General features: G+C 43.8%; 2 protein-coding genes across 4 annotated transcripts; one reads left to right on the top strand and one right to left on the bottom strand.

Annotated features, from left to right (window-relative positions):
• Nucleotides 1-14: 14 nt before the first annotated feature.
• LOC122726790 (60S ribosomal protein L26-like) lies at nucleotides 15-14,326 on the top strand. The gene is made up of 2 exons (XM_043964752.1): nucleotides 15-124; nucleotides 13,858-14,326. Exon 2 carries the CDS (start codon nucleotides 13,881-13,883, stop codon nucleotides 14,313-14,315), a length of 435 nt encoding a protein of 144 aa, XP_043820687.1. The 5' UTR covers nucleotides 15-124; nucleotides 13,858-13,880; the 3' UTR covers nucleotides 14,316-14,326.
• Nucleotides 3,086-27,877, bottom strand: HROB (homologous recombination factor with OB-fold). Of its 3 annotated transcripts, XR_006352818.1 has the most exons (11): nucleotides 27,784-27,877; nucleotides 26,830-26,880; nucleotides 22,741-23,859; nucleotides 21,299-21,382; nucleotides 19,824-19,961; nucleotides 19,062-19,170; nucleotides 7,942-8,002; nucleotides 7,512-7,597; nucleotides 6,909-7,034; nucleotides 5,048-5,195; nucleotides 3,086-4,259 (listed from the first exon to the last, which is right to left on the bottom strand). XR_006352818.1 is itself a non-coding variant. In XM_043964748.1 (10 exons), exons 1-10 carry the CDS (start codon nucleotides 27,811-27,813, stop codon nucleotides 4,195-4,197), a joined length of 1,956 nt encoding a protein of 651 aa, XP_043820683.1. In that variant the 5' UTR covers nucleotides 27,814-27,877; the 3' UTR covers nucleotides 3,086-4,194. The 3 variants fall into 3 exon arrangements, 2 of the variants coding, with proteins under 2 accessions (XP_043820683.1, XP_043820685.1); XM_043964748.1 differs by lacking the exon at nucleotides 7,942-8,002; XM_043964750.1 differs by lacking the exon at nucleotides 3,086-4,259 and having other exon boundaries at nucleotides 5,035-5,195.

The following is a 27,877-nucleotide window of genomic DNA, read 5'->3' as shown; positions in this document are numbered from 1 at the left end:
AAAAACTTAGGCCTGAGCCCCCTCCAGAGGCCGTACTGTCTTATTAACATGTTTACTTCCATGCTGGGATGTACAGAAGGTCCCAGCTGAGGCTACCCTCTGGATCCCAATGGCAAGGTCCAGGGTGAGTAAAGCAAGTTTGGGGGGAGGGAAAAGAAATCAAGTGGCCAGGGACTTCCTAGTCAGAGAAGCTCCATTCATCAGCTGTTTGGATGACTGACGACCCCAGAAATAAGGGAAGATGGAATTGGTTGCCAAGGTTAGCAAGAGGAGATATGCTTCCAGCCTCCACACAGGATGAGGACAAAACCTAGAGAAGTTTCCTTCCTCACAGAGACTAAGAGGAGGGGGCCAGCAGTTAGCCACTGCCCACACCCTTATCCCCTTCCCTTCCATTCTCCCTCTAGCCCAGGCAAGAAGCCAGGGGACAAATAATAGCCTGAAAAGGGTCAAAGGGCAGTCTATTCTCCTCTCCTACAGCCAAGCTCCTAGCCCCCAAATAGTCTGATCTCTCCCCTGGGAGTTCCCAGGTGGCTGGGAAGTTATAGGAAGGCAGACACTGGATGACCACTTATTGGGGGGGGGGGTGTGTGTGATAGTTTCAAGTGGGTTCCTGCTTGGCTTGGACTTCGTGTCTTTCCCACACCAAGATTCAAGAAAGTGGTCTAGCAAACTCATCTCTCCCCATGGGGATGGCAGCTTTACTTATACACCTCTAGAGGGAGGAATGATGCCAAGAAACAGCATGTGTGTCAGTATCGGGATCAGCAATCCAGCTTCTGCCAGCTCTCCTGGTGAGGGAGGCAGCTTTCCCAGTCATCCTAAGACAAATCAGGCACCTTGTTGGATGCCCTCAATTACCTGAGCACCTCCTCCCTTCTGACCCACCAGGCTGTGTTATTCTCCAGGGGATTAAAGGCCTCTATTTGTTTCAAAGCTCTCCAGAGCTCTCTACCTTCAGCTAAAGCTGTGTGACATTACAGGTGTCCATCCTTCCCACCTCTACCACCATGCCTCCAGCCCTGCTTAATAAGGGTACTTGAGTCCCACTTTAGTTTAAACACCCAAGGGGAAAGCTAGGTGGTACAGTGGGTAGAGTGCCATCCCTGGATTCAGGAGGACCTGAGTTCAAATCTGACCTCAGATACTTGACACTTACTAGCTGTGTGACTCTGGGCAAGTCACTTAACCCTCATCACTCCACCAAAGGGAAAAAAAAAAGTAGGTGGGTGGGGAAGGGAACCCTTCCCTCTCCTGACCAGAAAGTGCTTAGAGATCTTCAGAGAAAGGCATCTCTATAGACCCAGCTATGATTAACCCTATTAGAACTCATTATTGTCTAATTAAATTTTTAGGGGCAGCTAGGTGGTGCAGTGGATAGAGCACCAGCCCTGGAGTCAGGAGTACCTGAGTTCAAATCCGGCCTCAGACACTTAACACTTACTAGCTGTGTGACCCTGGGCAAGTCACTTAACCCCAATTGCCTCACTAAAAAAAAACAAAACAAAACAAAAAAACAAAAAAAAAAATTTTAATGACTGTTTCATTTCTTCGAGGGGGGGTGGTGAGGAAATGAGGGCTAAGTGACTTGTTCCGGGTCATACAGCTACTGTCAAGTATCTGAGGTCAGATTTGAATTCAGGTCCTCCTGAATCCAGGGCCAGTGCTTTATCCACTGGGCCACTTAGCTGCCCCTCCCCTGTGTGCCACGTAAAAAGTAAACTGCCACGGTAGTGTGTTCTCCTTTCCTCTCTCAAAGGGGCACAGAATAGTCAAGGGGAATTGTGGGTGGGGATGGGAGGTGGGGAGAAGGGAACAGGAACAGTCTCTGGCCTTCTAGGTCTCTTCTTGGCTCCTTTCCCATCCTTGACTATCAGAGAGCATTAAACTGGAGGGCTTCCTCATCGTGGCGCCCAGAGTATCCTTGACTGTCTTTTGTGCTTCCCAAGGGGGAACACGATTGTCTTCTATACCCCCATATTACTATGAACAGACAAGGGCACAGATTCTGGGCAAGGTGCCAGGCGAGATACAAAGGACACAATCACCGTTTTCCACAAGTTTACACTGTAACTGAAAGGCCTAGACACACAGCACTAACAACTGTAGCACAAGGTAGAATGTGCTCAGTGCCTTATGGGAAAAATAGCAAAGGGTGTGAATGCCGAAGCTGTCTATTAAGTTCCTTTAACTCCATCAGCCTCAGTTTCTTCCTTTGTACAATAAGAACATTTCTAAAGTCCTTCCCAGCTCTAAACTCTGCAGCTATTTTTCATCTTTGGGTATTTCAACATATATTAGAGTCCAGAAGAGAAAGGCCTGTGGGCAGGAAGACCCCAAGAGAGTTTCACAGAGACAAGACTGATCTGGGCCTTGAAAGCTAGGTGGGGAGTCTGATAGGCAGAGATGGGACGGGGGCAGGAGGAAGGAGAGGAGTATCCCGGATAGATTTGGTAGAGTAAAAGTGGTTAGGCGTATATGCAGCTGAGGGGTAGGAAAGGGTCCAACTCAGTTGTAGTAAAATATTCATGTGAGAGAGGTAGATCAGGGCCAGTCCAGGGTGCCAACTACGGCACAAGGGTCAGTCCCTTGGGCTACTCCAGTGTGCCTTTAAAATTTTTTTTTTCGGGGCAATGAAGGTTAAGTGACTTGTCCAGGGTCACACAGCTAGTTAAGTGTCAAGTGTCTGAGGCTGGATTTGAACTCAGATTCTCCTGAATCCAGAGCCAGTGCTTTATCCACTGCACCACCTAGCTTCCCCTCCCCTGTGTGCCTTTGCATTGGTTGCTCTTCATGCCTGAAATGTCTGTCCTCACTTCTGACTCCTACAATCTCCCACTTCTTTGAACAGCCAGCTCATGCACCAACTCCTACATGAAGTCTTTCTTAATCTTCCAAGTGCCAGTGTCCTCCCTCCCAAGCAACCTTACATTTCATTACTCGTATTTCTTCTGCACAGACACACACACACACACACACACACACACACACACAGGTACACTCTGTAGCATCCCACCTTAGAAGATCAGATCCCCGTGATAGGGCTTGTTTCATTCTTTATTATGTAGCACAATGTCGAAGACCTGGAACTTCAGAAATGCTTATTGAATGACTGACTGCCTCCTCCACCCCCTATAGCTTTTTCTTTTTTCTCTTTAATCTCCCAATGGAGATGCATTTTAGAAAAGGGGAGATGAAGTTTTAGAGAGAGGCACCAGGCCTGAATGAGGTGGTCCCTGAGGGCAAGTTGGTCACCCAAACCTAGCCCCAGACGGCCTTTAGATCCTCTCCTTTCCTGGCAACGAGCAGCAGGTGTTAGGCCAATTCTATTTTCCTCAACTGCATTAACTCTGAGACATTTTGGGAATGGGACAAATATAAAGAACTGTGACCCATCCTTCTCCTTGACCAGTCCCTGATTTGGGAGGAAACCACTGAAATCACTGGGAAGGCCGGCTCTCCCTCACAACATTATGGCTCCCAGGATCATGATGGGTGCAACACACAAGGATGTACTGAAGAAGCTAAGGGAGCTGAAGTCACAAGAGAATTTGGCAGGAGAATAGCATAGCCTGGAGTCCAAGGAGAGTCACCATACTTTGTTTCATAATATAGCACACAATACTCTAATTCCCTGACCCTAACCCTAGAAGCCTCCTGCACAAGTGATGTTGTTTTAGGGGAAAATAAGTAACTCACGCTTAAGTGAAGTAGTTTTTCAGGGGCAGGATGAGAGTAGCAGAAGACATGGTTCTGAGGGGAAAACGAACTGATAATTTAACACCAAGTGGAGAAGTGATAGAGGCAAATAGTCTTCTAAGCCCACATTCAGGGGCATCATGTCCCTATTTGCTCCTGTCTCTCCAACTATCCACAGAATGGAGACCAAAGTGATAAGAGGACTAGGAAAACCGTCTGTGATCAAAACAGACGCTTTCTGTGGCTAGGTTGTTTTCAAGGTCAGACCCCCATTGTCTCCAGGGATAGAAACTGTTAAGAAGAAGATGCTCTGACCTGGAAGATGAAGAAAGCTCTCTAGGAAACAGGCAGTGGAGGGGCAGCTGACAAGCTCACAAGGTTCTATCTGCTAAGGCAAGAACACAGCCTTGCCTTCATCCACTCATTCACCAGGCTAGACATGTCCATGCTTGACTTGCCACAAACAAGCCAATGCCAGCTCCTCGTGGTCCTGCCTCACCAGCCGCTGTCCTCAGAGAAGAAGTCTTCGGACAGCTCCTCTAGAAGCCCATCCAGATCATCTGCACAGCACAAAAGGGAAGGGTGAGAGTGGTTAGCTCAGACACCGGGGACTTAAGTCTTCTTGGATGACTTGACCTTACTCTCTGATACCCTAGTGGGGAAACCTACATAACTGTCCTTTTATGGGATTGGAAGAAGGTGTCCCCAGACACTGCAGTTGGCTGGCCTTTAGATGTGCCCCGCTCCTTCTGTGGAAGGATCCCACCCCTAGTCCTGGGGCATTCTGATCCCTCCATGTAGATTTCCCTTTTTTGTGGGCTTCAATGCATGCCAAGGATGCAGCAAACTTTAAATCAGGTCCCCCCACCCCCACCCCCAGCCACACACACACCACAGCACCACCACACATTCCTATAGTCCTTTAAGTTTTACAAAGCACTCCCAATAACAACCATGGGGTAGATAATGCAGACATCATTACCCCCACTATACAGCTAGGGAAAGTGAGGATTTGAAAGGTGAAATAACAAATCTATGGTCACACTGATAAGAGATCCATTCATTACTGCCAATAATCAAAACTAGAGGTGGAATCACTGCCTCAAGCACCCCAATAATCACTTACAATCCTCCCCACCCCTGCCCATCCCCCATCATGGGGTGCTATCCTCTTCACGGCCAGGGGGCCAGCAACACAAGACTCAGTCAGGGAGGGTTTTTGAAGACCCGAAGCTCCACAGACAGGACAGAGCTGACAACAGTCAGGAACCTGGCTGGGTCATTCTTTATGCAGGAGCAGCAATAAAAGCCAGCATCTCTTCTCCCAGACAGAGGCTGACTTTCTCACCTGCTTCAGGAAGCTCTTCTCTGGAAGCTGCCTCCCCTCTGGCCGTCCTGTGCTTCTCTCCTGGTTTCCCATTACAGTGAAGAGCACTACAGGAGCTCTCAGGAGCAGGAGGCTGAGATGGAGATTCTGACAGGACAGGTCCGGGAATCTGAAAACACCCCAAGGAACAGAACAGAGAATCTGGAGTCTTTCAGCCTTTATCAGGGTGGGACCAGGGGCGGGGGAGGCAGGAGGCACACTTGCCCAAATGGGCTTCTAAGCTCACAAACATGCAGCCAGGACTGGCACACTGTTCACGGAAACAAGCTGTAGCAGCAATTACCCAATACATCCAATAATCCAAAAAGCCATTTGTTGCATGTTGAAATCAAACTTCCCTTCCCAATCCTCCCTGAATTGGTTGATATTACAGGGCATTTGAATTCCCTGATCACACACTGACTGATGGCACACTTCTGGAGAAACTGGCCTGGGGTTAATAAGTAGCCATGGATATCCCATCATTAGACAGGTCTGCTTGCCTTTTTAGGGAATGCATTTTGTAAGGTAGAGTGAGGGCACTGTGGAAAGAGTTTACAAATAAAACAGATAAATTAAAAACAAATTTTCTAAAACATTAGCGGTGGCTAATGTAAGAAGTGGCTTATCTCTACATAGAGAATCAAGAGTAGATGGTTTTTAAAAAAACAAAAAAAACAAAAAAGAGTAGATGGTTTTGTTGGTTGTTGGAGAAAGGGGAGAAAGAGCAGACAAACTGAGATATAACCAGAGAGAGAATGCCAGGGCTGTCAGAGCCCTGAGAGAGGCAGTGCAGGGGAATGAAACATTGGCCAGGCCTGGAGTCAGGGGAGATGAGTTCAAATCCTGCCTTAGACACTCATCAGCTGTGTGACTCCAAGCAAGTCACTTCACCTCTGTCTACCTCAGTTTCCTCATCGGTAAAATGGGAATAACAGTACCCCACCCAGGGTTGTTGTGAAGATCAAATAGAATAATGATTGTACAGTGCCTGACACAGAGTAAATGCCATATAAATATTAGCCATTATTCTTATTGTTATTAAATCCATGGTCACTTAGGGTCCTCCAAGAACCCCCTTAAGTGACATAGGGAGAAATTTCAGATAGCTGGGCCTGAGGCCACACAACTAATCAGCGGCAAAGTTAGAACTCAGGTCTTTGGACCCTGAGCCCACTACACTAAGGCAAGTCCAAAGACATTAGGGCCCTGCCAAAGAAACATCGTGTTGAACCTAACACAGACCCAGGATAGGTTTGAGGGTTTGAGTACAGGGTATGGGGGTAGGGAAGGGCTATGCCTAATGCTCCAGAGAATCCAAAGCACCATGCTCTCAGGACAGGCACAGTAACACAATGTCCTGGAGTTCAAGTTTCTCCGCTGTCAACTCCAAGGACCTCTGGGACCCATCTCCTCCTCCTCCAAGACTGCAGCGGCAAAAAAAAGGTGAGCTGTTCATAAAACATTAGGTTTGCTGGTCTGTTGGCTGGCTGTGGAAGCCCTGTGGCTCTCCACAACCTTTTCCACCCTGGGGACCTTAGTTAAATTTACAGTGATACTCAGCACCTCAAACTCTGGAATCTCCAATAAGATACAGGAAGCTCACTGGGAACCTGACCTGCTCAGGTAGACACTCACTATGCTCACCTTACTTCTTTGTCAGCAGTGGGGACCTGGGGAAAGAAGAATCCCCTTACTCTAAAAGCATGGCTCCCCAGTGTTAGCCACTTTGGGAAGCAGAGATACTAAGGAATACAGAATAGAAGGAAGCAGGAGGAAAGAAGGAGAAAAGAAGGGATCCTTTGTCTTCTCCCAACTCCCTGGTGTTTGAAGGCCCTCTTACCTGGGCAAAGGGCTGAGAGCTCCTGGGGACTCTCCCATCTCCTGAATCTGGGCTGTAAATCTGGACCAGGTTGTTGGGTGTCACATTGAGGTAGTGATTTCGGAGTGATGGTGAGAACACTCCAATCTGTCGAAGATGGGAAGGAGATGGTCACAGTCCTGTAGGTACTCAAAGCTCAACCCCAAGTGGCACCCATCTGGACATAAGATTCTGATGCCTTATATCAAAGTCACACAGAAATCTCTACAGCTTGACCCAAGTCTCCTCTCCCTGCCTCACCTAGCACCAGGGAGAAAGAACCGAAAGCAACAGAACAGGAGTAACAGGCTATCATGTGAGATAATGGATGGACAGCACTTAAAGTACTGTATCAGGGGCAGCTCTTAGAACAAGCAACTTCACCAAGTGGCCCAGAGCCACCCTCTCCCTGCTTGGGTTCTGGGGGAAAATGAAGCCAGCTGAGCCATTATGTGGGAGTCATAGCCCTGGGACAGAATAACACAGGTGAAGCATTTTTCAAGCACTACATCAATGTGATTCGGAAGGATCTCCAAAGCCAGCTTGGTTTGAAATAAATGGTCCTTCCTGCTCTGCCTCCTTTACCTGCTTCAGCAGCAGGACAGAGCCAGTCTTCAGCTCGTTCTGTTTCTCTTCCAACAGCAGCCGGTGCACTGTACCTTGCATCTCTCCTGAAACAGACAAACAGGTCATCCAGATCCAGCCAAAGCCATAGCCATAGCCATAGGCCAGTGCCTCCCCCTCCTCTTGCTATAACCTCCCAGGATCAATGTGACAATGGATGAAGCAGCACATTTACAATAGCATATTCAGTTTTAGGTGCCTAATTTAAGAGACACATCCATATGAGGTTGACCAAGACAATTAGAAATCTTAAAATGCCATAGATGATAATTTCATAGATGTTTATAGTAGGAATTCTTGTGGTAAAGCAAGCATATGCACCCCCCTCAGGGGCCTACACCCTGTAGAGGGGGAGACCGTAAATTGAGACCAAAGAGAATCTTCTACTCACCATGTGAGTAGGCTCATCAGGTTCCTCCCATCCACTGACCCTCTTCCTGGACTCATGTCCCCTATGATGAGCAAAGTGACACGCTCTCTCCATCTCCTTTCCCAGTAAAATGGAATCTCAGATTACCCAAGAAAAAGTACTCTCTCCAACCTTACACCAAATCTCCTGTCTCCCCAATTTGCTCTACCCACCACTCTACTCTACTCTAATTTAATCCTCTAACTTACCTTTTCTTTTTGCCTTGTGTCACCCACTTTCTCCTTCCTCAGTTTACCTCTTCATGATCTATTTCCTGATCTTTGTTTCTCTTTGTCTCCCTTACAACCCAGAAGTAGAATCTAGACTAGTAATTGGGCCTTGAGATTGTATGACTTCAAATTTTCTTCAATTTTCCCCAAATTTTCCCTCTCCCAGTTCAACCCCAACCTGCTTCACTAGTCCCAAACCCCTCCAAGCCATCTACACTATTTCCTTCCATTATTTGGCTAAATGTTTTTCTCTCTTCTCCTCCTTTTTCTCCCATACCCTGCTCTCATGGAAACTATTCAGGGGTGGGGAGGAGGTAAAGACAGAGAGGATGTCACAGACTAAAATGCTTCAGGGGCAGTCACCGCAGGAGGGAGTGAGATGTTTAAGAATGAAATTCTTAAGCTAAAAAGAGAAACAATCCCAGAAAGGAGAAAAACATGGGATGTGGCTGAAGAGATTATATGAATATACAGGGAACTTACCAACCAACTTAAATTTAATATAAATGTACAGAATATGGAAGCAAGGCCAGGTAACAAGATGAATAAAGCAACATAGCACAGTGCTTTAAAAATAATGCCTGTGGGCAGCTAGGTAGTGCAGTAGATAGAGCACCAGCCCTGGATTCAGGAGTACCTGAGTTCAAATCCGGCCTCAGACACTTAACACTTACTAGCTGTGTGACCCTGGGCAAGTCACTTTAATCCCAATTGCCTCACCCAAAAAAAAAAAAAAAGTGCCTGGAATGTCATCTCGAAACAATCTGAGGCTAGAGAGGGAATCCGGAAACAAAAAAGGGATTTTTAAAAGGTCAAATTGGGGAGAAAAAGAGGAATCATGGAAGGGATAGGAGCTTTGCTTGGAGAAGATGGGATGATACATGACAACAGAGAGAAGGCAAAGCTGTTTCTTCCTTGCCTCATTTCTATCATCTCTGCAAATGAGAATGAACTTCACCCACTGGAAATGATAGACCAAGAAGGACTAAAAGGGTGGTGGTGATGCCTAAAGTAAATGAGGAGATAGGAAGAGAACACTAAGCTGCCCTTGATGAACTCAAGTCACCTGGTCCAGATGAATGACATCCTCAGGACCTGAAAGAACCAGCTAATGGGACTGCTGAGCCAGGGTCAATGACACCTGAAAGATCACAGAAAACAGGAGCAGTACCACAAGGTTCAAGGAGGGCAAATGTTGTTCCAATTTTCAGAAGAAGGGAAGAGAACAGAGCCTGGAAAATATAGGCCAGTGAGCTTGACTGTGACTTCAGGAAAATTCTGGCACAGATCATGAAAAAGATGGTCAGCAAAAATCTAGAAAGGGAAATGGTGATTACAAAGTGCTAGTATGGATTCATTAAGAACAGGTTGTGTTTTACAGGACTGCACAAATATAACATATCAGATTGCTTACTGTCTCAAGGAAGGGGGAGGGGAGAGACAGAGGGATAGAATTTGGAACTCAAAACTTAAAAAGAACCCCCCCCCCAACAAATGTTAAATTGTTTTTACATGTAATTAGGGGGAAAAGATAGATAGGTAGATAGACAGACAGACACAAAAATATAACAAACAGGTCATGCCAGACTAACCTTTTCATTTTTTGACAGGATTTCATATATAATATATATATACATATATATATACACACACATACACATACACACACACACACTCAGAGTAGTTGCTAATAATTCTATGTTGGTGTGGCAAGAGGTCTCTAGTGGAATACCCCAGAGATCTGTGCTTGGCCCTGTGCTATTTAACATTTTTATCAATGACTTAAGATAAAAGCAGATATGGTATGCTCCTCAATTTTGAGATAACCCAAAGCTGAGAGAGATTTCTTTTTTTTTTCCCCCGTGAGGCAACTGGGGTTAAGTGACTTGCCCAGGGTCACACAGCTAGTAAGTGTTAAGTGTCTGAGGCAGGCTTTGAACTCAGGTCCTCCTGAATCCAGGGCCAGTGCTTTATCCAGTGCGCCACCTAGATGCCCCAGAAAGAGATTTGTAATACACTGAATGACAGTCAGGATCCAATAGGATCTCCCCAGGCTGGTGCTTTGGGGCTTAATCTAAGATGAAATTTAAAAGGATTAATATAAAGTCTTGCACTTGGATATAAAATAATCAACTTCACAAGTAGAAGATGGGGGAAGTGTGGTTAACTGGCAATTCTGAAAGGATCTAGGAGCTTTTGTGGCTTGCAAGCTATGAGTCAGCAGTGTGATATAGCAGCCAAAAAAGTGATGTGACCTTGGACTGTATTAAGAAGGGTGTAGCTCTTATTTATTTTCAAATTATATATTTTTTTCAATCAAATCAGTCTTCAAAAATCAATCTTGTCTCCTTCTGATCTCAGTTCCTCCTTACCCCATGATGAGAAGAAAAGAAAAACAAAATATCTACTATAATCACATATAGTTAAGCGAAATAAATGTTTGCATTGGCCAAGTCCAAAAAATATATGTTTCATTCTACACTGTGAGTCCTTCACCTCTCCATTAGGAGGTGAGTGGTATGTTTCATAATGAATTCTCTGGAATTGTGGTTGGTCATTACACTGATCAGAGCTCCCAATTCTTTCAGTCATTAGTTTTTTGGGTGTTTTTGTTTTTGTTTTTGAGGGGCAATGGGGGTTAAGTGACTTGCCCAGGGTCACACAGCTAGTAAGTGTCAAGTGTCTGAGGCCGGATTTGAACTCAGGTACTCCTGAATCCAGGGCCAGTGCTTTATCCGCCCCCAGTCATTAGTTTTTATCATACTGTTGTCATCATCTAAATTGTTCTCCTGGCTCTATTCACTTCACTCTGTATTAGTTCATACAAGTCTTCCCAGATTTCTCTAAAACCATCTCCATCATCATTTCTTACAGAACAATTTATAATTCCATCACATTTATTCACCATAACTTGTTCAGCCATTCTCCAATTTATGGAAACCCCTTGAAACTCCCATTTTTTGCCACCCCAAAAAGAGGTATAAATATTTTTGGACATATTTAGTTTGTTTTGCTTAAGACTAATGCCTCCCTTAATCTAACCTCCAATTCTTCCTTCTCTCCTTTCCTTATTTCCCTGTTGAGTAAAACATATTTCTGTACCTGTGTTTATTCTTCCCTACTGTAATGAGTTCAAACGAGAGTGAAGTTCAAGTTTCAACCACTCTACCGAAACTCCTTTTTGTCTAATTACGTGAGATGATTTCCCCTAACCTTCCTTTCCTTTTCCACCCCTTTTTTCCATTTGGTTCTTAAGATAATAAAGACATAATAGAACCATTATCAGGCCATATCTAATTAGACTAACTCTATGACCCCTAATGACAACAGGGTTCAGAGGGGACACATGTATTATCTCCCCATATTAGAAAGTAAGTCATTTATTCTTGGTTAATTCATTCATGTTTATCTTTTTATGTTTCTCTTAACTCCTGTATTTAATCTTCAAAATATCAATGAGCTCTGGTCTTTTCATGAGAAAACAACAATAGTCTTCTGTTTCATTAAAGATCCAATGGGGGGGGGGCAGCTAGGTGGTGCAGTGGATAGAGCACTGGCCCTGGATTCAGGCATACCTGAGTTCAAATCCAGCCTCAGACACTTGACACTTCCTAGTTGTGTGACCCTGGGCAAGTCACTTAACCCCCATTGCCCCACAAAAAAAAAAAAAGATCCATTTTTTCCCTGCAGTATTATGTTCAGGTTTTCTGGATGACTCTTGGTTGTTGGCCTATATCCTTTTGTTCTGGAATATCACATTCAAATCTCTATGCTCCTTTAATAGTGGTGGCTGCTAAATCATATATAATTTAGTGGCTCCTCAATTCTTGACTTTTTTCTTATACATTCTTTTTTTGGGGGGGGGGGCAATGAGGGTTAAGTGACTTGCCCAGGGTCACACAGCTAGGAAGTGTCAAGTGTCTGAGGTCATATTTGAACTCAGGTCCTTCTGAATTCAGGGCCAGTGCTTTATCCACTGTGCCACCTAACTGCCCCCTTGACTTTTTTCTTTCTGGCTATTTGTAGCAATTTTTCTTTGACCAGGAAGCTCTGGATCTTGCTGCTATGATGTTCCTGGTAGTTTTTAGTTTGGAGTTTAAGGAGATGACTGGTGGCTATTTCTACTGTGCTCTCTGGTTCTAAGAGATCTATGCAATTTTCTTTTGAGATTTCTTGAAATACAATGTCTAGGCTTTTTTTGGGGGGAGGGGGTGGGGCAAGTCACTTAACCCTCACTGCCCCACAGGAAAAAAAAAAAGACTAGACTAGTCATTTGTTCATTTGACATTTATATTATGCCTGTTAACCATGGATATATCCCAAGGTTCTGCCCTGGTGACTTTATTAGCTACCATGCATTCAATTACCACCTTTATGCAGATGATTATCAATCTATATATCCAGCCCTGGTCTCTCTCACGGACACCAATCCTACACCACCAATGGCTTCTGGATATCCCATACACATCTCAAATTCAACATGCCCAAAGCAAGAACTCAGCATCTTTTCCCTCCAACTTACCCCTCTACTGAACTTCCCTGTTACAACTGAGGGTAGCATCATCTTTCCATTCTTACAAGTCTCACTTCTTCAGTGTCATCCTTCACTTCTTCCACATATTAGTCTTTGTGAGTGTGTGTGTGTGTGTGTGTGTGTGTTTTGGTGGGGTAATGGGGGTTAAGTGACTTGCCCAGGGTCACACAGCTAGTAAGTGTCAAGTGTCTGAGGCCAGATTTGAACTCAGGTCCTCCTGACTCCAGGGCCAGTGCTTTATCTACTGCACTACCTGGCGGCTCCCCCATACATTAGTCTTGTTTCAATCTCCACATCTCTTCTATATGTACTCCTCTCTTCAACTAATAGTCATTACTCACTGTTCAGGGCCTCATTACCCCTTACCTAGACTATTACAAAAGCCTCAACAGTCTCCCTCTGCCACCCTATCCTCCACACTGCCATTTTCTTAAAGCACAGGTCCAACCATGTCACTAGTTCAATCAATTCCAGTTACTCCCCACTGCTTCTGTGATCAAACACAAACTCCCATTTTGACATATAAATTGCTTCACCACCTGATCACATCCTACCTTTTCATTCTTAAGCATTATTTTCCATCTCAAATGGATTTATTCCCTGTTCCACACCACATGCCCCCTCCTGTCTGTCTCTCATGCCTGGAATGACTCTGCTCCACACCTCTGCCTCTCCTCAATCCTTGGTTTTCTTTTTTTCTTTTTTGTCACACGGCTCTTAAGTGTCAAGTGTCTGAAGCTGGATTTGAACTCAGGTCCTCCTGAATTCAGGGCTGGTGCTTTATCCACTGCACTACCTATTTGGTCCCCTTGGTTTTCTTTTAGACTGAACTAAAATACTCCCTTCTCACAAAATCTTTTCTGACCCCCACTCCTGCTAACTTACGGCCAAAACTGCCTTATATCTGTTTTATGTATGTGACACACAGAGATATAGATATAACATATATATACATATATCTATATATCTGTTATATACACATGTCATCTACCCCATTATAACATAAATCCCTTAAGGGCAGGGACTGTTTTAACTTTGCCTTTGTAGGGTTAATACAATGTCTGAAATACTACAGTAAGTGTATAATAAATGCTTTTTGATTGATTTGCAAAATCTTATGAGTGATCTTTTCAGGTGGTCCTGCTTGTGCAGCCAAAATGAAGTTCAATCCCTTCGTGACCTCGGACCGCAGCAAGAACCGCAAAAGACACTTCAACGCACCCTCACACATCCGGCTCAAGATCATGTCGTCCTCACTCTCCAAGGAGCTGAGGCAGAAATACAACTTCTGCTCCATGCCCATCCGGAAGGACGACGAGGTCCAGGTTGTTCGTGGACACTACAAAGGCCAGCAAATTGGCATGGTAGTGCAGGTTTACAGAAAGAAATACGTCATCTACATTGAGCGTGTGCCGCATGAGAAAGCTAATGGCACAACTGTTCATGTGGGCATTCGCCCTAGTAAGGTAGTTATCACTAGAGTAAAACTGGACAAAGATCGTAAAAAGATTCTTGAGCGTAAAGCCAAATCCCGACAAGTTGGAAAGGAGAAGGGCAAATATAAAGAAACCATTGAGAAGATGCAAGAATAAAGTGGTCTGTTGTACAGTTGTAATTAAAAATGAAAATTAAAAAAAAATCTTATGAGTGAGAGAAATGATTATTTCTTGTATTAATAACCAGTTACTCAATTAGGATCAAGGTTTTTCCCCTTTCTACTTCCTCATTCAGAAATTAGCCCCTGTAAGTTAATCAAGCAGCCCTTGAAGTATAGGGATGATAATGAGAGGGAAAACTGAGATTTGTTCAAAAGGTAAAAATTTTAGTCTAGGTGAATTGATGGATTCTGGCCCACTGTGTTTTGCTCAGACAGATTCAGGATTATACGGATTCTTCCTTTTGTCTAGATTACCCTAGACGAGTGATATGGATATAGATCAAGGCTTCTTAAATTTTTTCCACTTGTGTCCTCTTTTCACCTGAGAAATTTTTACTCAACCCCATACATAACGTTTTACTGTTGCCAAATTTTTTGCGACCCCCAAATTCAGTTGTATGACCCCATTTAGGGTCACAACCCGCAGTTTAAAAGGCTTTGATATAGATGTCTCAAACCAACACTAAGTGATCATGTCCCCCAGACCCTCATTAGAATAAGCCTACTTCATTATAATATTCATATTTTTCATTGTTAACCAGTCAGAGTTGATTGCCACTCTCAGAAACACCCACTCTTCAAGAGTGTCACTGGCCCCTTTTATTAATTATATGCTAGCATGATTAATAAAATGATTAAGTGGGGCAGCTAGGTGGCGCAGTGGATAAAGCACCGGCCTTGGATTCAGGAGTACCTGAGTTCAAATCCGGCCTCAGACACTTGACACTTACTAGCTGTGTGACCTTGGGCAAGTCACTTAACCCCCATTGCCCCGCAAAACAAAACAAAACAAAACAAACAAACAAAAAAAAACAAAAAATAAAATGATTAAGTACCAAGAAATTATGTCTCTCAAAATTTTTATAAGTCACAATAGTATTTCAAAAAGCAATGAGAAGTAGTGAAGGGAAAAACGTTTATGAGACACTCCCAGCAACAGTTTGAACTTGCTCTCTGAGAACCAGCCTTCCTAAATATGGAAAGACAGGCTGGCCACTGATGATAAATTTGTTGGAATTTCTTTGTTTCATAGAAACAAAGAAAAGTACAAAATGGCCCTGTCTTAGAACCCTAGATAATCTCAACAGAGATACCAAAGAAGCCCTCTCCATTTCTGCAATGACAGTGCCAGAGAGGTAGAAAAGCATGTAAGAATCAAAGTTTTTAAACCATCTATAAACTAACTTATCTGTTGGTCCTCTAAATGTGAGATCTTTGTCCAATGGCAACAAATGGACACACTAATGGGGAAGGTGAATCAAGTCAACTGGACATTCTCATTATAATCAAAACCAAAAGACAGAAGGAAGCTACAGCTAAATTGAAAGATGGCTCACAGATTCTCCTTGTAAAGACAAATGAAGAAGGTGGAGTTAGTTTTATCATGCCTTCAGAGGCAACAGGAAACACCCTTCTTTGGGACATGTTCACCTCATGCAATACTCATGATAAGTGTCTGTACAAAGACCACTAAGGAAATAATTGCAATGTATATGCCAACATCTGTTTCAAAGGCTAAAGAGGTAGAAAAATCTTAAGAAAAATTCAGAAGACCTTCCGCATTATGTCAACATATAATTTGATTCCAAGAGACTTTCAATGCAAAAGTAGGAATAAGTGAGGATGGCAAAACAAACAAAAAAACCTACAAAACACAAATCAGAAATAAAGACAAGGAGGCCAAAGACTTGTAGGTAACACAAAAATTCACAGCTGTAGAGCATGAAAATTCTGAGGAAATAATTAGAAAATACTTGACATGCAGAGCATGTTATTTCATCACAAAAATTAAACTAGTTACCTTTTAACAACAGAAAGCAACTAACTTATTATCCCTGCTGTAGAAGTCACTCTTGAATCAGTTGTCTGTATATGGTCAGACCACTGATTTGGTAGAGAAGAGATCAAAATTAGTACAAAGCTAGAAAAAGAAAAATGATACAAAATATAAGGCATACAATTAAAACAACTCCAAAGTGACCTATTAAAAGTTATTGATAATGAAAATATAGACCAGAAGTCAATGAACTTTTATTCTGACAATTATATACATTTATTTATTTATTTATTTATTTATTGGGGGGGGGGGTGAGGCAACTGGGGTTAAGTGACTTGCCCAGGGTCACACAGCTAGTAAGTGTTAAGTGTCTGAGTCTGGGTTTGAACTCAGGTCCTCCTGATTCCAGGGCCAGTGCTCTGTCCACTGTGTCACCTAGCTGTCCCTCTGACAATTATATTTAATGTAGTTCCTGGATTTATCTTGGCTGGTATACTCCCAGGTATAGGAAAAATACATTATCTGATTCCACTGATGAATTGGTTAGTTTTGCTAAATTGCTTTTTCTCCCTTCTTTTTATCTTTTGTAACCATAGGTATCAATAAATTTTTCTAAAAAGTAAATTAAATGCCATAACAAGGAGACCAAAAGAACTTAAATCAGCAAAGATTTGGATTTATTTGCCAAGCTGAATCTAAGGGAAATACCAGTTTAGAATAGAAACTTATTTGTAAACTCTTAACTGGAATCATCACCACATCAGAAAGAAGAGTAATACCAGTTTAAAGAAAGTTGGGTGAGAGAATTAAGTTAGCAAAGTCATCCCATGAGTGAAGGATGAAACTAGAAGAACAACAGAAGATCGAAAAGATCTGCTAAGATTTTTATGATGATTTCTTTTTACTATAAAGAAAAGGTAATTGATGAAATATCAGTAACTATTTATTCTCATTCTGTCAAGCTGCTGTCACTGATCCACCTTTCACCTCTAACCTGGTTCTCCATCTCACTCAATGAGAGTTCACTCCAGATGTCTCATGCTGGTGCCAGACCATTACACTGTGCTCCTGCAGGCCAGCTTTCTAGCTTACTGCTGCACTCCCACCTTCACCATCTCATACTCTGGAAATTAATTCCTGGAAAGGGCCTGTCAAATGATTGCCCTATGACTGGATTCACTGTGACTAAAACACTACTCCCTGGCCCTATGTGTGTTTTATTACATTGTTAGAACATCAGCTCCTTAAAGATAGAGAATGTTTTGGGTTTTCTGTTTGTATTCCTAGTGCTTAGCACAACGCCTGACATCCCTGATGGAAATATGGGAAGAGAACTGACAAGCTTTTATAAACAGTATTCTGTAATAGAACATATCTTTACCTTCACAAAACTGATGGAAAGGAGCAGAGAATATCAAATCCCACTGCAACTGAGTAGTCTGTTGACTACAGAGGAAATTTGATTTGGTAGAACAAAATACTACCCCCTAAAGGGTTTACTCCAACAAGGTGTATCCCATGCTGACTGCTTCAATTCACACAACACTGAAGAATCTTCTAAAAGAAAGTTAAAAACCACGCCAAGAGCTCAGCAAACCTATCCACAGAGGAAAAATCAAGTGGATGAAGAAAGCCTATTGTCTAGCTTATGATTTGCAAGTGGATGAACAGCTTGTAGAGCTGGTCCATCAGTACACATACATCAGATAGACACTGTAGATGAACAACGAACTGAGCCTAGAACTGAATAGGAGGTAAAGAGAGGACCAAATTAGTGTTTTAAATGAGCCTGAGATCTCCTCTAAAATAACGTTTCACAAAAACAAAAACAAAAAAACCCCCAACATTCTAAACACAAACATTTTTATGGTGATGCTATGTGGCTGTGAATTATAAAATACCATTATCTCCAAGGAATAAATTGCAAGCCATCCAACAGGCAACAGGCAACAGAAGGCTCATGGTAGGCATAAATAGGTTGCACCACCTGACCCAAGATGAATGCATGCAAAAAAAGCAAATTAAAAGATATCATGTAAAACTACACAAGAAATCAAGTTGGTCAAGTTGTATGAGCAAGAGATAACAGACAGAAAGCCCTCATGCTACAATGGTAACTCTGTAATGTTAAGACACTTAGAAGAGTCTCGATACATTGTGTACATCTCCCAAGGAGAATTTCCAGGACGTGGACAAAAGTTGCACAGGATGAGAAAGCATGATGGGTTGTGATTTGTAACTTTAGAAGGAGCATGCACACTGATGAGACCATAGATGTATTCAAGTAGAATCATCCATCTAGAGCCAGGAGAGGCCCTAGAGTCCATTTTGTCCAACCCCCTCATTACAGACGAGGATACTGAGGTGCCAGAGAGTGTTTTGTTTAAGGTGATGAAAGCAGTGTCAGGGGTGGCCAGTGAACCCAGGGCCTGTCTCCAGAGCTCTTTCTACTGTACCAGGGAATATTTCAATTGGAGAAAAGGAGCACTTGGTTCTGGAGGTAGAAGAGAGAACATAAAAACAACCTTCAGATATATGTGTCATTTAGAAGAGAGACTGGATTCCATGTAGCAGAGAACATGAACCAGTGAGTGAAAGCTACAGATGGCCAGGAAGCCTGGTTCCACATGAAGGAAAAATGTTCTAAACCTTAGGAATTATTGAGCAATGTAATAGACTGCCTTGTGATGCAGCAAGTGCCCTGTTGTGATAAGTGTTCCAAGCAGAGGACAGATTGGTCAGATATACTATTGAGATCACTAGCTTCCACAGTCCCTTCCAGCTCCTAGATTCCAAGATTCTAGCACATCTCTAAAGGACTAAGGATCACCTGTTGCTATGGACTGTAAAGTCAGGGAAGACCCTCCCCAGAGACCAGTTGGGCCCCAAGGCCCTGCTCCTCACCTGTAGGATCTCTGAACACCACACTGGCATCTACTGTACTTCGGCTCAGGGATTTGATCATCACTGCCATGGTGGGCACTTTGTTCCTGGGAAGTTGCTTCAGGGCAGCCTATTTAAAAGGACCAAAAGAGATCATGGGAAGCTGCTGCTGGAGAGCAGGGATCTACAGGTTGGAGGTGTCATTTATACCAACCCAAGTGAAACTGCTTTCTGTCCTAAAGATAATCTAAATGGAGCACTCAACTTTCTCCTTCCCATGCTGCTTAGAGGCACATTTTTTCTTCAATTTTTTCTCTTTTTAACTATCTGTACATTTATTCTATAAGAAGGTACCCTGACATACATGATGACACATATAAATGGATTACCAAATACACCCTATACAAAGCAGGGTCCTTTATCCAGCCCCACTCCTGAAAGACAACCTGCTTCTACTGTCCCACTAAACCCACTTCTGGGGCCCTAGAGATACTTCAGAGATGGGCAATGGCTAAGCTTTTCCAGGTCAAAGATACATATAGATAGCACTGGCCCTGCATTCAGAAGGACCTGAGCTCAAATCTGGCCTCAGACACTTTACACTTACTACCTGTGTGACCCTGGGCAAGTCACTTAACTCATTGCCCCCCCCCCATAAATAAATAAATAATATATGGGTGGATGGAGCCAACGGTTCAGGGATAGATTTGGGGAAAGCAAGGAGAAACCTTTCCCACCATGAAAAGGTGGGGAAGGAGGGGTAAGGTAGAACTTCACTCTTACCTTCCGCAATACCATGACGATACTGTATGTGTGGAGGAAGCAGGCAGGGTCTTGGTCATCTAGTCCCAGGTCAGCTTTCATAGTCACCCAGGGGCCATGCTCAAAATCTTCTTCTGAGGGCTGAGAACTAGGTACTTCCTGGAGCAAGGGTGGGAAGTGGTGCCTGGGTGAATGAGTTTCCATCCCACTAAAGATCCTTTGGCTTAGAAGTAGGTGGCAGAAAGGGGAGATCTCTCTCCTAGCCAAGCACAATCTCTGTCTCTTTCTATCCATGCCAAAGTTTAGAGATGAAGTACTTTCACAAACAGTTAAGGAAAATGCTGTCAGATCCTCTTGGAGGGTCTTGATTTTAAAGAACCAAATTTTTCAATCTTTGAGGTCAATATACCCAAAAGGAGCTTTGGAGTGCAACAGGAATTCAGCTCCTAAAGACATCTGGCAGCTTAAAAATGAAATGAAATGACACATGCTCTTTTTCTTACCTAGCTCAGCTCTCAGTGGCCTTCTGGCTTTAGCTCTATAAGGCTGCTGAAGGCCCAAAGACCATCGCACAAATACTTTGAGTTCAGATCATTATTTACTGTAACAGTTGAAAAATAGAGAGCCCAATAGATATGGGGGGTGGGTAGTACTAAATAAAAACTATTTTAAAACATTAAAACTAAAGACAAAGGGGCAGCTAGATGGCGCAGTGGATACAGCACCAGCCCTGGAGTCAGGAGTACCTGAGTTCAAATCCGGACTCAGACACTTAACACTTACTAGCTGTGTGACCTTGGGCAAGTCACTTAACCCCAATTGCCTCACTAAAAAAAAAAACAACTAAAGACTAAAAGCTTTCAAATGAAAGGACAGATAAGCAGAGTCAGAGTCTGGGGTAGATGACTGAGTTTTAAATGCAGGGATCTGGCTAGATGGAATTTATCAAGAATTTATAACGGGAAGATATAGTGGAGACTATCTAGTCCAAATCTGCCCCTGCTACTCCCACACCTCATGTTACAGATAAGAATACGGAGTGCAGAGAGGGCAAATGATTTACCCACCATTCACACAGGACATACTGGCAGAAAAACTCGAGTTACCCAATCAGTCATTCTCCAAGATTGAACCAAATAATTCTTTCTTACCCCTAACTTTGAAGGAAGGAGATATTATAGCCCTTATTTTCCAGATACAGAAATTCCAGTCTCAGGAAAGAGATTAAGAGTAGATCTGTACCATCAATTAGGAGGCTGGCTGACATGAGAATAGGTCCCTATCCAATGGGGCCTTTTGTGGCTGTCTCCTCTAGTCTCCAACTTGAAATGCCTCTTTGATGCTACAATATCACTGAAGATGCCCAAACTGTTAAATTGTTGGGAACTCATTCCCAAACCTGTGACAGGGATGCTTCTTCCCATATGACCATCCCACTGAATGGAGAAATCCAGTACTGATTTTGACAAAGGGACAATGGCCACTGAGCAAGTTACCTCTGTCCGGAACTTAGCTAGTGCACCATGAGTTGGAGTCTGAGGAGTTGAAATCATGATCTCCTCCAGATTTTTTCCACTGTGCTAAAAGGAAGGAGAGAGAATGCAGTTCGAATGAGAACAAACTCAGCAGATGTTATTTACTAGTACAGCTCTGCGTCTGGGTTACATAACGTGTTCGGGAAAACTATAAGAGACAATTAACACATTGCATCTTTCCATGTTTCAGGAGCCTCACTAAGAGGCTTAAAAAATATGTTTCTGGGGATCTTTGGAGGAACATGAGGAAGCTGCAACTGGCCTAGGTTGAAGAGGCTACTTGTTAGGGACAGCTAAGCTATAGACTGCACCCCCTCCTCCAAGCGATTCTAGATAAGCAGAACAGTACTGCTTCCCATTCTTCAGGCCAGTGGGCTATCCTCAAGATTAAACATCTTCCCTTAGTGTGGTCCAGGACAAGAGAAGTGGCTAGTTCCCAATTAAACATTTCAATGGGACTCTATCTAGCCTTAAATTTCTTTTCAGAATTCACTCCTACCCTCGCGCCCATTATAAGCAAGTGCAGTCTACTCAGACATTCCTCCAAATGCAAGCTAATTGAAGGGTTGGTCAATGTTATTTGGAAATCAAATTCTCCTAGCAGGAGTCTCTGCTGCCCTGAGACCAGTCCACAGCATCTCCACTAATCCAGGATCCTAAACCTTGCCAATGTCAAGTCCAAGTTACAGCTATAACTCCCTTCTTCCTTACTGCTAATTTGTGTCTCTTTTCTGTTAGGAGGATCAAGAAAAGAGCAGCAGTGAGTGAGATGAACAGAACCAGGAGAACATTATACACAGTATCAACAACATTATGTGTTGATCAACTGTGACAGACTTGACTTTTCTCAGCAATACAATGGTCCAAGATAGCTCCAAAGGACTCATGATGGAAAATACTCTCCAAATCCAGAAAAAAAAGAACTATGGAATCTAGATGCAGATTGTACCATACTATTTCTATTTTTTTTTCTTTTTTGAGGTTTTTCCTTTTTGTCCTGATTCTTCTTGCACAACATGACTAATGCAGAAATATTTTTAATGTGATTGTATATATATAACCTACATTGGATTGCTTGCTGTCTTGGGGAGGGGGGAGGGACAGGAGGGAGGAAGAAAAAATTGAAACTAGAAATCTTATGAAAACAAATGTTGAAAACTATTTCTACATGTAACTGGAAAATAATAAAATACTTTTATGGAAAAAAAAAGAGCAGCAGCATTTTCCTACTTCCTTTTGCCCCTTTGCATTAGAAGTACCATTTTTTTGTTCTCTTTCTCCCCAGTAGTTGGCACACTATTTCTTGACCACTTGGATAGAATGTTGCCAAGACATGTTATTACTGAAACTTTCTATCCCCTCAAACCTCCTGACAATTTGCCTGCTTCCTGAATATCATTTACCTGGTGAGGCAAGATCCCAGCTGGTCCAGGAAAGCGGCGTGTTTTGGCTCGTGTGGACACATGGGCAGGCGTTCCAGGTGTCCGACTGGTAGCAGTAACTAGCTGTACAAGGTGGTTTGTGACGATAGGGGTCTGAAGAATCCCCGAGGATGCCAGGGAAGTACAGGGGGTGGATGGAGTAGAGACAAGAGATTCAACAGAAGAGACCTGAACTCGGGATTCTAAGGGTCTCTGGCCAGACCTAGCCACTGGAAAAACAGACGAGTTTGGATTGGGAACAGCTAGCCCTACAACTCTAGGTCTTCCACTTTCCCAGGAGCCTGGAGATTGGAATGGTGGAGGGGTTAGGGAACTATTTTGAGACTTGTTCTGAGCATAACATTTAGCAACTTGGAGAGGCTGAGGCACATGGAGATGATTGCCCCTAGGCCCAGCTTGCCGGGGAGTAGATTGAGTAGGAGTTCGTAAACCAGATGGGAGAATAAGGCTGCTGGAAGCACCGGGTCTCATAATGAGCTGTGGGGTCCCATGGTGGGAGGTGGGATGCGAGAGTAGGGGCTCAGCCAGTCTGGTGACTACTGACCCTTGGCAACAAGATTCTCCCAACTCAGATATCCGGGGCCTTTTGACTTGCATGGGGTCCTCCTTCTGCCTGGGAAACAGGCTTTTCATAGGTCCACTTGAACTTCTCTGCCTCAGCTCCATGCATGAATTATTGAACACATCCTGTTTACTTGTCACAGTGGTACCAGCCACTGGGTGTGGGTTCACAACAGAAAATGGTGCATGAGGTTCTGTGGTTAATCCTTCGGGGGTCACTCTGTCTAGATCTCTAGCTCCCCCAGCTAAGCTGGGAGAAGGGGACAGTCTTAGGAATGTTGATGTCTTAGAAGGAGAACCCCCTCCTGCCCTGGGCACACCAGGGATAGGCAGTCTGGACCCCTGGGCTGACAGGCTCGAAGCCCCTGCAGGAAGAGTGGGGCACAAAGTCAGCTGCCCAGATGTCCGGGCCTGCTTGGCAGCTTCGGGCTTGGAACACACAGGTTTCAGGCATCCTGGATTTACAGAGAGTGAACTGGAGAACTTGTTTTCAGTGTCCACTACAGCCGACAAGAAATCCTGCCAATAGGACCAGAGGAATCAGGTTTTAGTGTCTGGGACAGCTGGCAGAATTTTAAAAATAGTGTTTCTGCACACATTCAGAAAAAAAAAGGCATGAGAAAACAGTTCTCACCTCCTCTCACTTTGACCTTGAGGCCTAATCCCATACCATCCTTGACTGAGTTTTATGCCCTTTTCAATGCATGATGTCAATACAGAAAGAATAACAACCTATTTGGATGAAGATCTCAGTGTAATCTAACAATCACTGAGCTGAGTTGATGTAGCCTGAAACAAGGGGCCACATAGTTTCACAGCAATCTAGTCCTTATTCAAGAATCTCGAAGTACCTGAGAAATGTCATCTTATTATCCTTGTTGTTGGGAAACAACAACATACTAAAAGAACAAAGGCTCAGAAGTGAACTGTCCATTTCCAGCTACTTTTCCCAGCAGGTTAAATCAAGCAAAGCTCCTAGTTGGTAAACAAGACAAGGCTGGCACTTACTAGCTGAAAAGATCTGTTCCCTAGAATCAATCAGAACTGCGGACTTTAATCAGCAGGAAGCTGGCTAGGAAGTCCAGAAGAGGATGTTCTCCTGCCTTGTGTGTTATCACAACAGTCAGTGAACCCCAGAAGGGACTAGTTTAGGAGTTAGAACAATTAGAAAAGAACGACTGTTATGATAAAGCCCAAACGATGTCTAATGTTTATGGATCCCCTGCCTTCCTAAGAGCACCTTCCTAGACATGAGGTCATTCATGGAAGATGGGGGAAGACTGTCTTCCCATTTTCATGGAAGGAGAAATCTTCAAGCATAAACTTCACCTCCCCCCAATCCAACCTTGAGGACACATAGTCATCCCCAATTTGCAACTGGAAGGTTCTGCTGTCACCTGGCAAGACTAACAAGGGTTATTTCATCAGTCTTTTTTTTTAGCTTGTGATCACACCTCTCCAAAGCTGAGAGACAAGGCAAGAGCAAACCTTCTGTTCAAGAAAACCTGACAGTTCTGAATTTCATAGTTGAGAAAACAAGAAACTTGGAGTTCCCATACCATGAAGCAACCCACAGATACCAGTTTTGAAGGAAGTGACCTAGGTACTTAATAAATGCTTACTGACTGACTAAAATAAGCCTAATACCCCCTCTCTGTGAGCCCACTTCCTCTTCCCTCAGGAGGGAGAATCATGTAAAATAAACTCTCAGCTTAGCCTAGTGAGTAGGGGGTGTCTTTACATAGCATTCCTCATACAAAATCTGTCACAGTGCCATGCTAAATTATGCACACAAAAGCATTTTGAGGATGATGAAAGGAGGGAAAAGCATATATTACATTAAGCATATGAGAACAGTTGATGCATGAGACCATTGTCCATTCCTTGGAGAAAGAGAATAAGCTACATTTATATTAGCAGAGTGTAGGTTACAATTGAAGCAGCCCAGCACAGCAGATAGAGGCCTGTTTTTGGAGTAAGAAGGGTCCAGTCTGACATCTATCCTAGCTGTATATATAAACTAGCACAGTGCCTGGAACCTAATAAATGCTTGAAAAAAATGCCTGTTACTCCAGGGGGCAGCTAGGTGGCACAATGGATAAAGCACCGGCCCTGGACTCAGGAGTACCTGAGTTCAAATCCGGCCTCAGACACTTGACATTTACTAGCTGTGTGACCCTGGGCAAGTCACTTAACCCCAAATGCCTCGCCAAAAAAAACCCCACAAAAAACAAAGCACCATAACAAAAATGCCTGTTACTCTGGTTGTGTGACCTTCAACAAGTCACTTAACCTCTCAGTGCCTTATGCAGCTCTAAGATTATAAATTATAGCTGAGTTGCTGGCCTGGATTGGATATGCTTCCACACAAGTTCACTACAGAGAGGAGATAACAGTTTAGTACCATGAAAAGGAAATGAAAAAGGCTAAACATCTTGGCCTCGGAATCAGAAGATTTGGGTCTCAATCCTGAGCTCTACCTGAATCATTTACGTGACCTTGAATAGGAAGTTAACTTCTCAGAGTTTCATAGGCTAATAAAAACCTACACTAAGAATTTGAAAGCTGGAAGAGTTAGAAATCATATGGTCCACTTACAGACAAAAAAACCCCTAAGGTCCAGAGATGTCTAAGTAGTTTGCCCATGATAAGGCAGTTATTTATTTATTTCTGGTGGGGCAATGGGGGTTAAGTGACTTGCCCAGGGTCACAGAGCTAGTAAGTGTCAAATGTCTGAGGCAGAATTTGAACTCAGGTCCTCCTGAATCTGGGGCCGGTGCTTTATCTAGTGGGCCATCTAGCTGCCCCAAGGCAGTTATTTAATAATAGCAAAGCCAGGACCAGAAACCAGATCTTTTGACTTTTTTCCAACCCTCCCTTTTCCATTGTTTTCCCTTTCTCCATTTCTTCCTCCTTCCCTCTCCCCGCCCCCTCAAAAGAGACTGGGTCTCTCCATCTTGCCCAGGCAGAAGTATAAATGATAGTCATGGGCCAGGGCCAGATTCACCTACTGATCAATAAAGGAGCTTTGACCTATTGTTTCCAACCAGAGCCAGTTTGTTCCTTCACTGACAGCCTGATGCTTTCTAATTCCACCCCAGTCCCTCCTGGGGATTCCTAATATTGATACTGAATTTAGTACAGACATTGGCTTGGCCCACTGTACTTTGGAACTCCTAACCCATGAGATCTGTGGTAGAAATCACACCATGCTGCCACTCAGAATGCTTATATCTCAAGTATATCATAAAGATATACTTAAATGGAATGTCATTCTGAGATTTCAAGTAGTAAACCACCTTTATTTTCAAGACGCATAACTAGGCCTTTAGCTTTTTCTCTATTTTCCAGTCTCTCAAAGACTAAGAAAATCTACCACCAAAGTCAACTGAAAGGACTGGAATCAGGTGGATATGTTCTAGGCCAAGATGTTTACAACCTAAGTGAGAATATCTCTCTTCTTATCTCAAATCACAAATGCTTCCTCACCTCATCTTCAAATTCATCTTCCACGGCAAATAGGTTCTGCAAACTACAAGCCTGAAAAGACAATAAAGCAATTTGTGGGAAGGGGGGGAAGGGGGAGAAGAGGGAGGGAGAAGCATGTGAGTGAGAAAATTACTATTTACAAGTACATTCTGTCCCCATCATTTCTCTTCCCACTTCTAACGACCTAACAAAAGTGTCAGGACTATGGTTTTTTAAAAAAAATTTTGTTGTTGTCTTGTTTTTTTGCAGGATTTTTTCCCCAAGACTCAGAAGCCGTCCTCCCCATAATATAGCTTATCCTGAATCATTTTGCCAGAGGTTGCAAAGAGGAGGTTATTGAACCCTGGGTTCGGATCACCCCAAAGTCAAAGCTGGGAACAATTATTCCTCAGGCCAAGCCCTAGAGGCACCAAAGAGAGAGGGGGAGGGGATGGGGGGGTTCAGTACCGAAACCACAAGGGGTTCAGGAAATACCCACTTTCAAAGGCTGGAGCAACCAGACCCCTCGATTTGGGTCGGGGAGATTGAAAGTAAGGTCTCCCCCTACCTCGGCCTTTAATTAATGCCTATCGGATGGAAATGGAATTGATTTGGATAATTTAGGGTACTGCAGAGAGGCTCTTTCTCTCTAGAAAAGGTTACAGTATCGGGGGAAGGGGGGGGTTGGGAAGAGAAGGACCCCTGCCCCAGGTGGAAGGGGGAGGGGACTCCCCAGCAAGAAACTCCAAAGACCTTGGCTCAGGTGCGCTAGCGAACCGGGGAAGGAGGGGGGCGGTTCCCCCCTCCCCTTCCCGGCTTCCCGAACTTCTCTGGGGGCGGGGCCACGAAGCGAAGCAAAACGCCTCGAGCACGCCGAAAGAGCAGGGGGAGGGGAGGGAAGGGCGCCCTTGTTAATTTTTACCCCGGGGCGGGGGGGGGAGTGAGGCGAAAGACCCTGCGACCATTTGGGATTACCATGGCGAAGGTGGGTGGGCTCCCTTTCATGCTCCGCCATGGATTCGGGCTCAGGCCTGGGCCAAGGCCTGGCGCGGCGGGTGACGGGAAGTAA

This window comes from Dromiciops gliroides, chromosome 4 (assembly GCF_019393635.1).
Source record: "Dromiciops gliroides isolate mDroGli1 chromosome 4, mDroGli1.pri, whole genome shotgun sequence".
Classification (NCBI taxonomy): Eukaryota; Metazoa; Chordata; class Mammalia; order Microbiotheria; family Microbiotheriidae; genus Dromiciops; species Dromiciops gliroides.
The sequence above is the reverse complement of the archived record's forward strand: the minus strand, read 5'-3'. Positions and strand labels throughout refer to the sequence as shown.

What these genes read in the sequence shown, in the direction of transcription:
- LOC122726790 (XM_043964752.1), top strand. Translation starts at nt 13,881, where the DNA reads ATGAAGTTCAATCCCTTCGTGACCTCGGACCGCAGCAAGAACCGCAAA.
- HROB (XM_043964748.1), bottom strand. Translation starts at nt 27,813, where the DNA reads ATGAAAGGGAGCCCACCCACCTTCGCCATG. An exon ending in AAGATGAATTTGAAGATGAG is followed by an intron (nt 23,860 to 26,829) that starts GTGAGGAAGCAT and finishes TCCTATTGGCAG; the next exon opens with GATTTCTTGTCGGCTGTAGT. An exon ending in GGTGTTCAGAGATCCTACAG is followed by an intron (nt 7,598 to 19,061) that starts GTGAGGAGCAGG and finishes TGTCTGTTTCAG; the next exon opens with GAGAGATGCAAGGTACAGTG.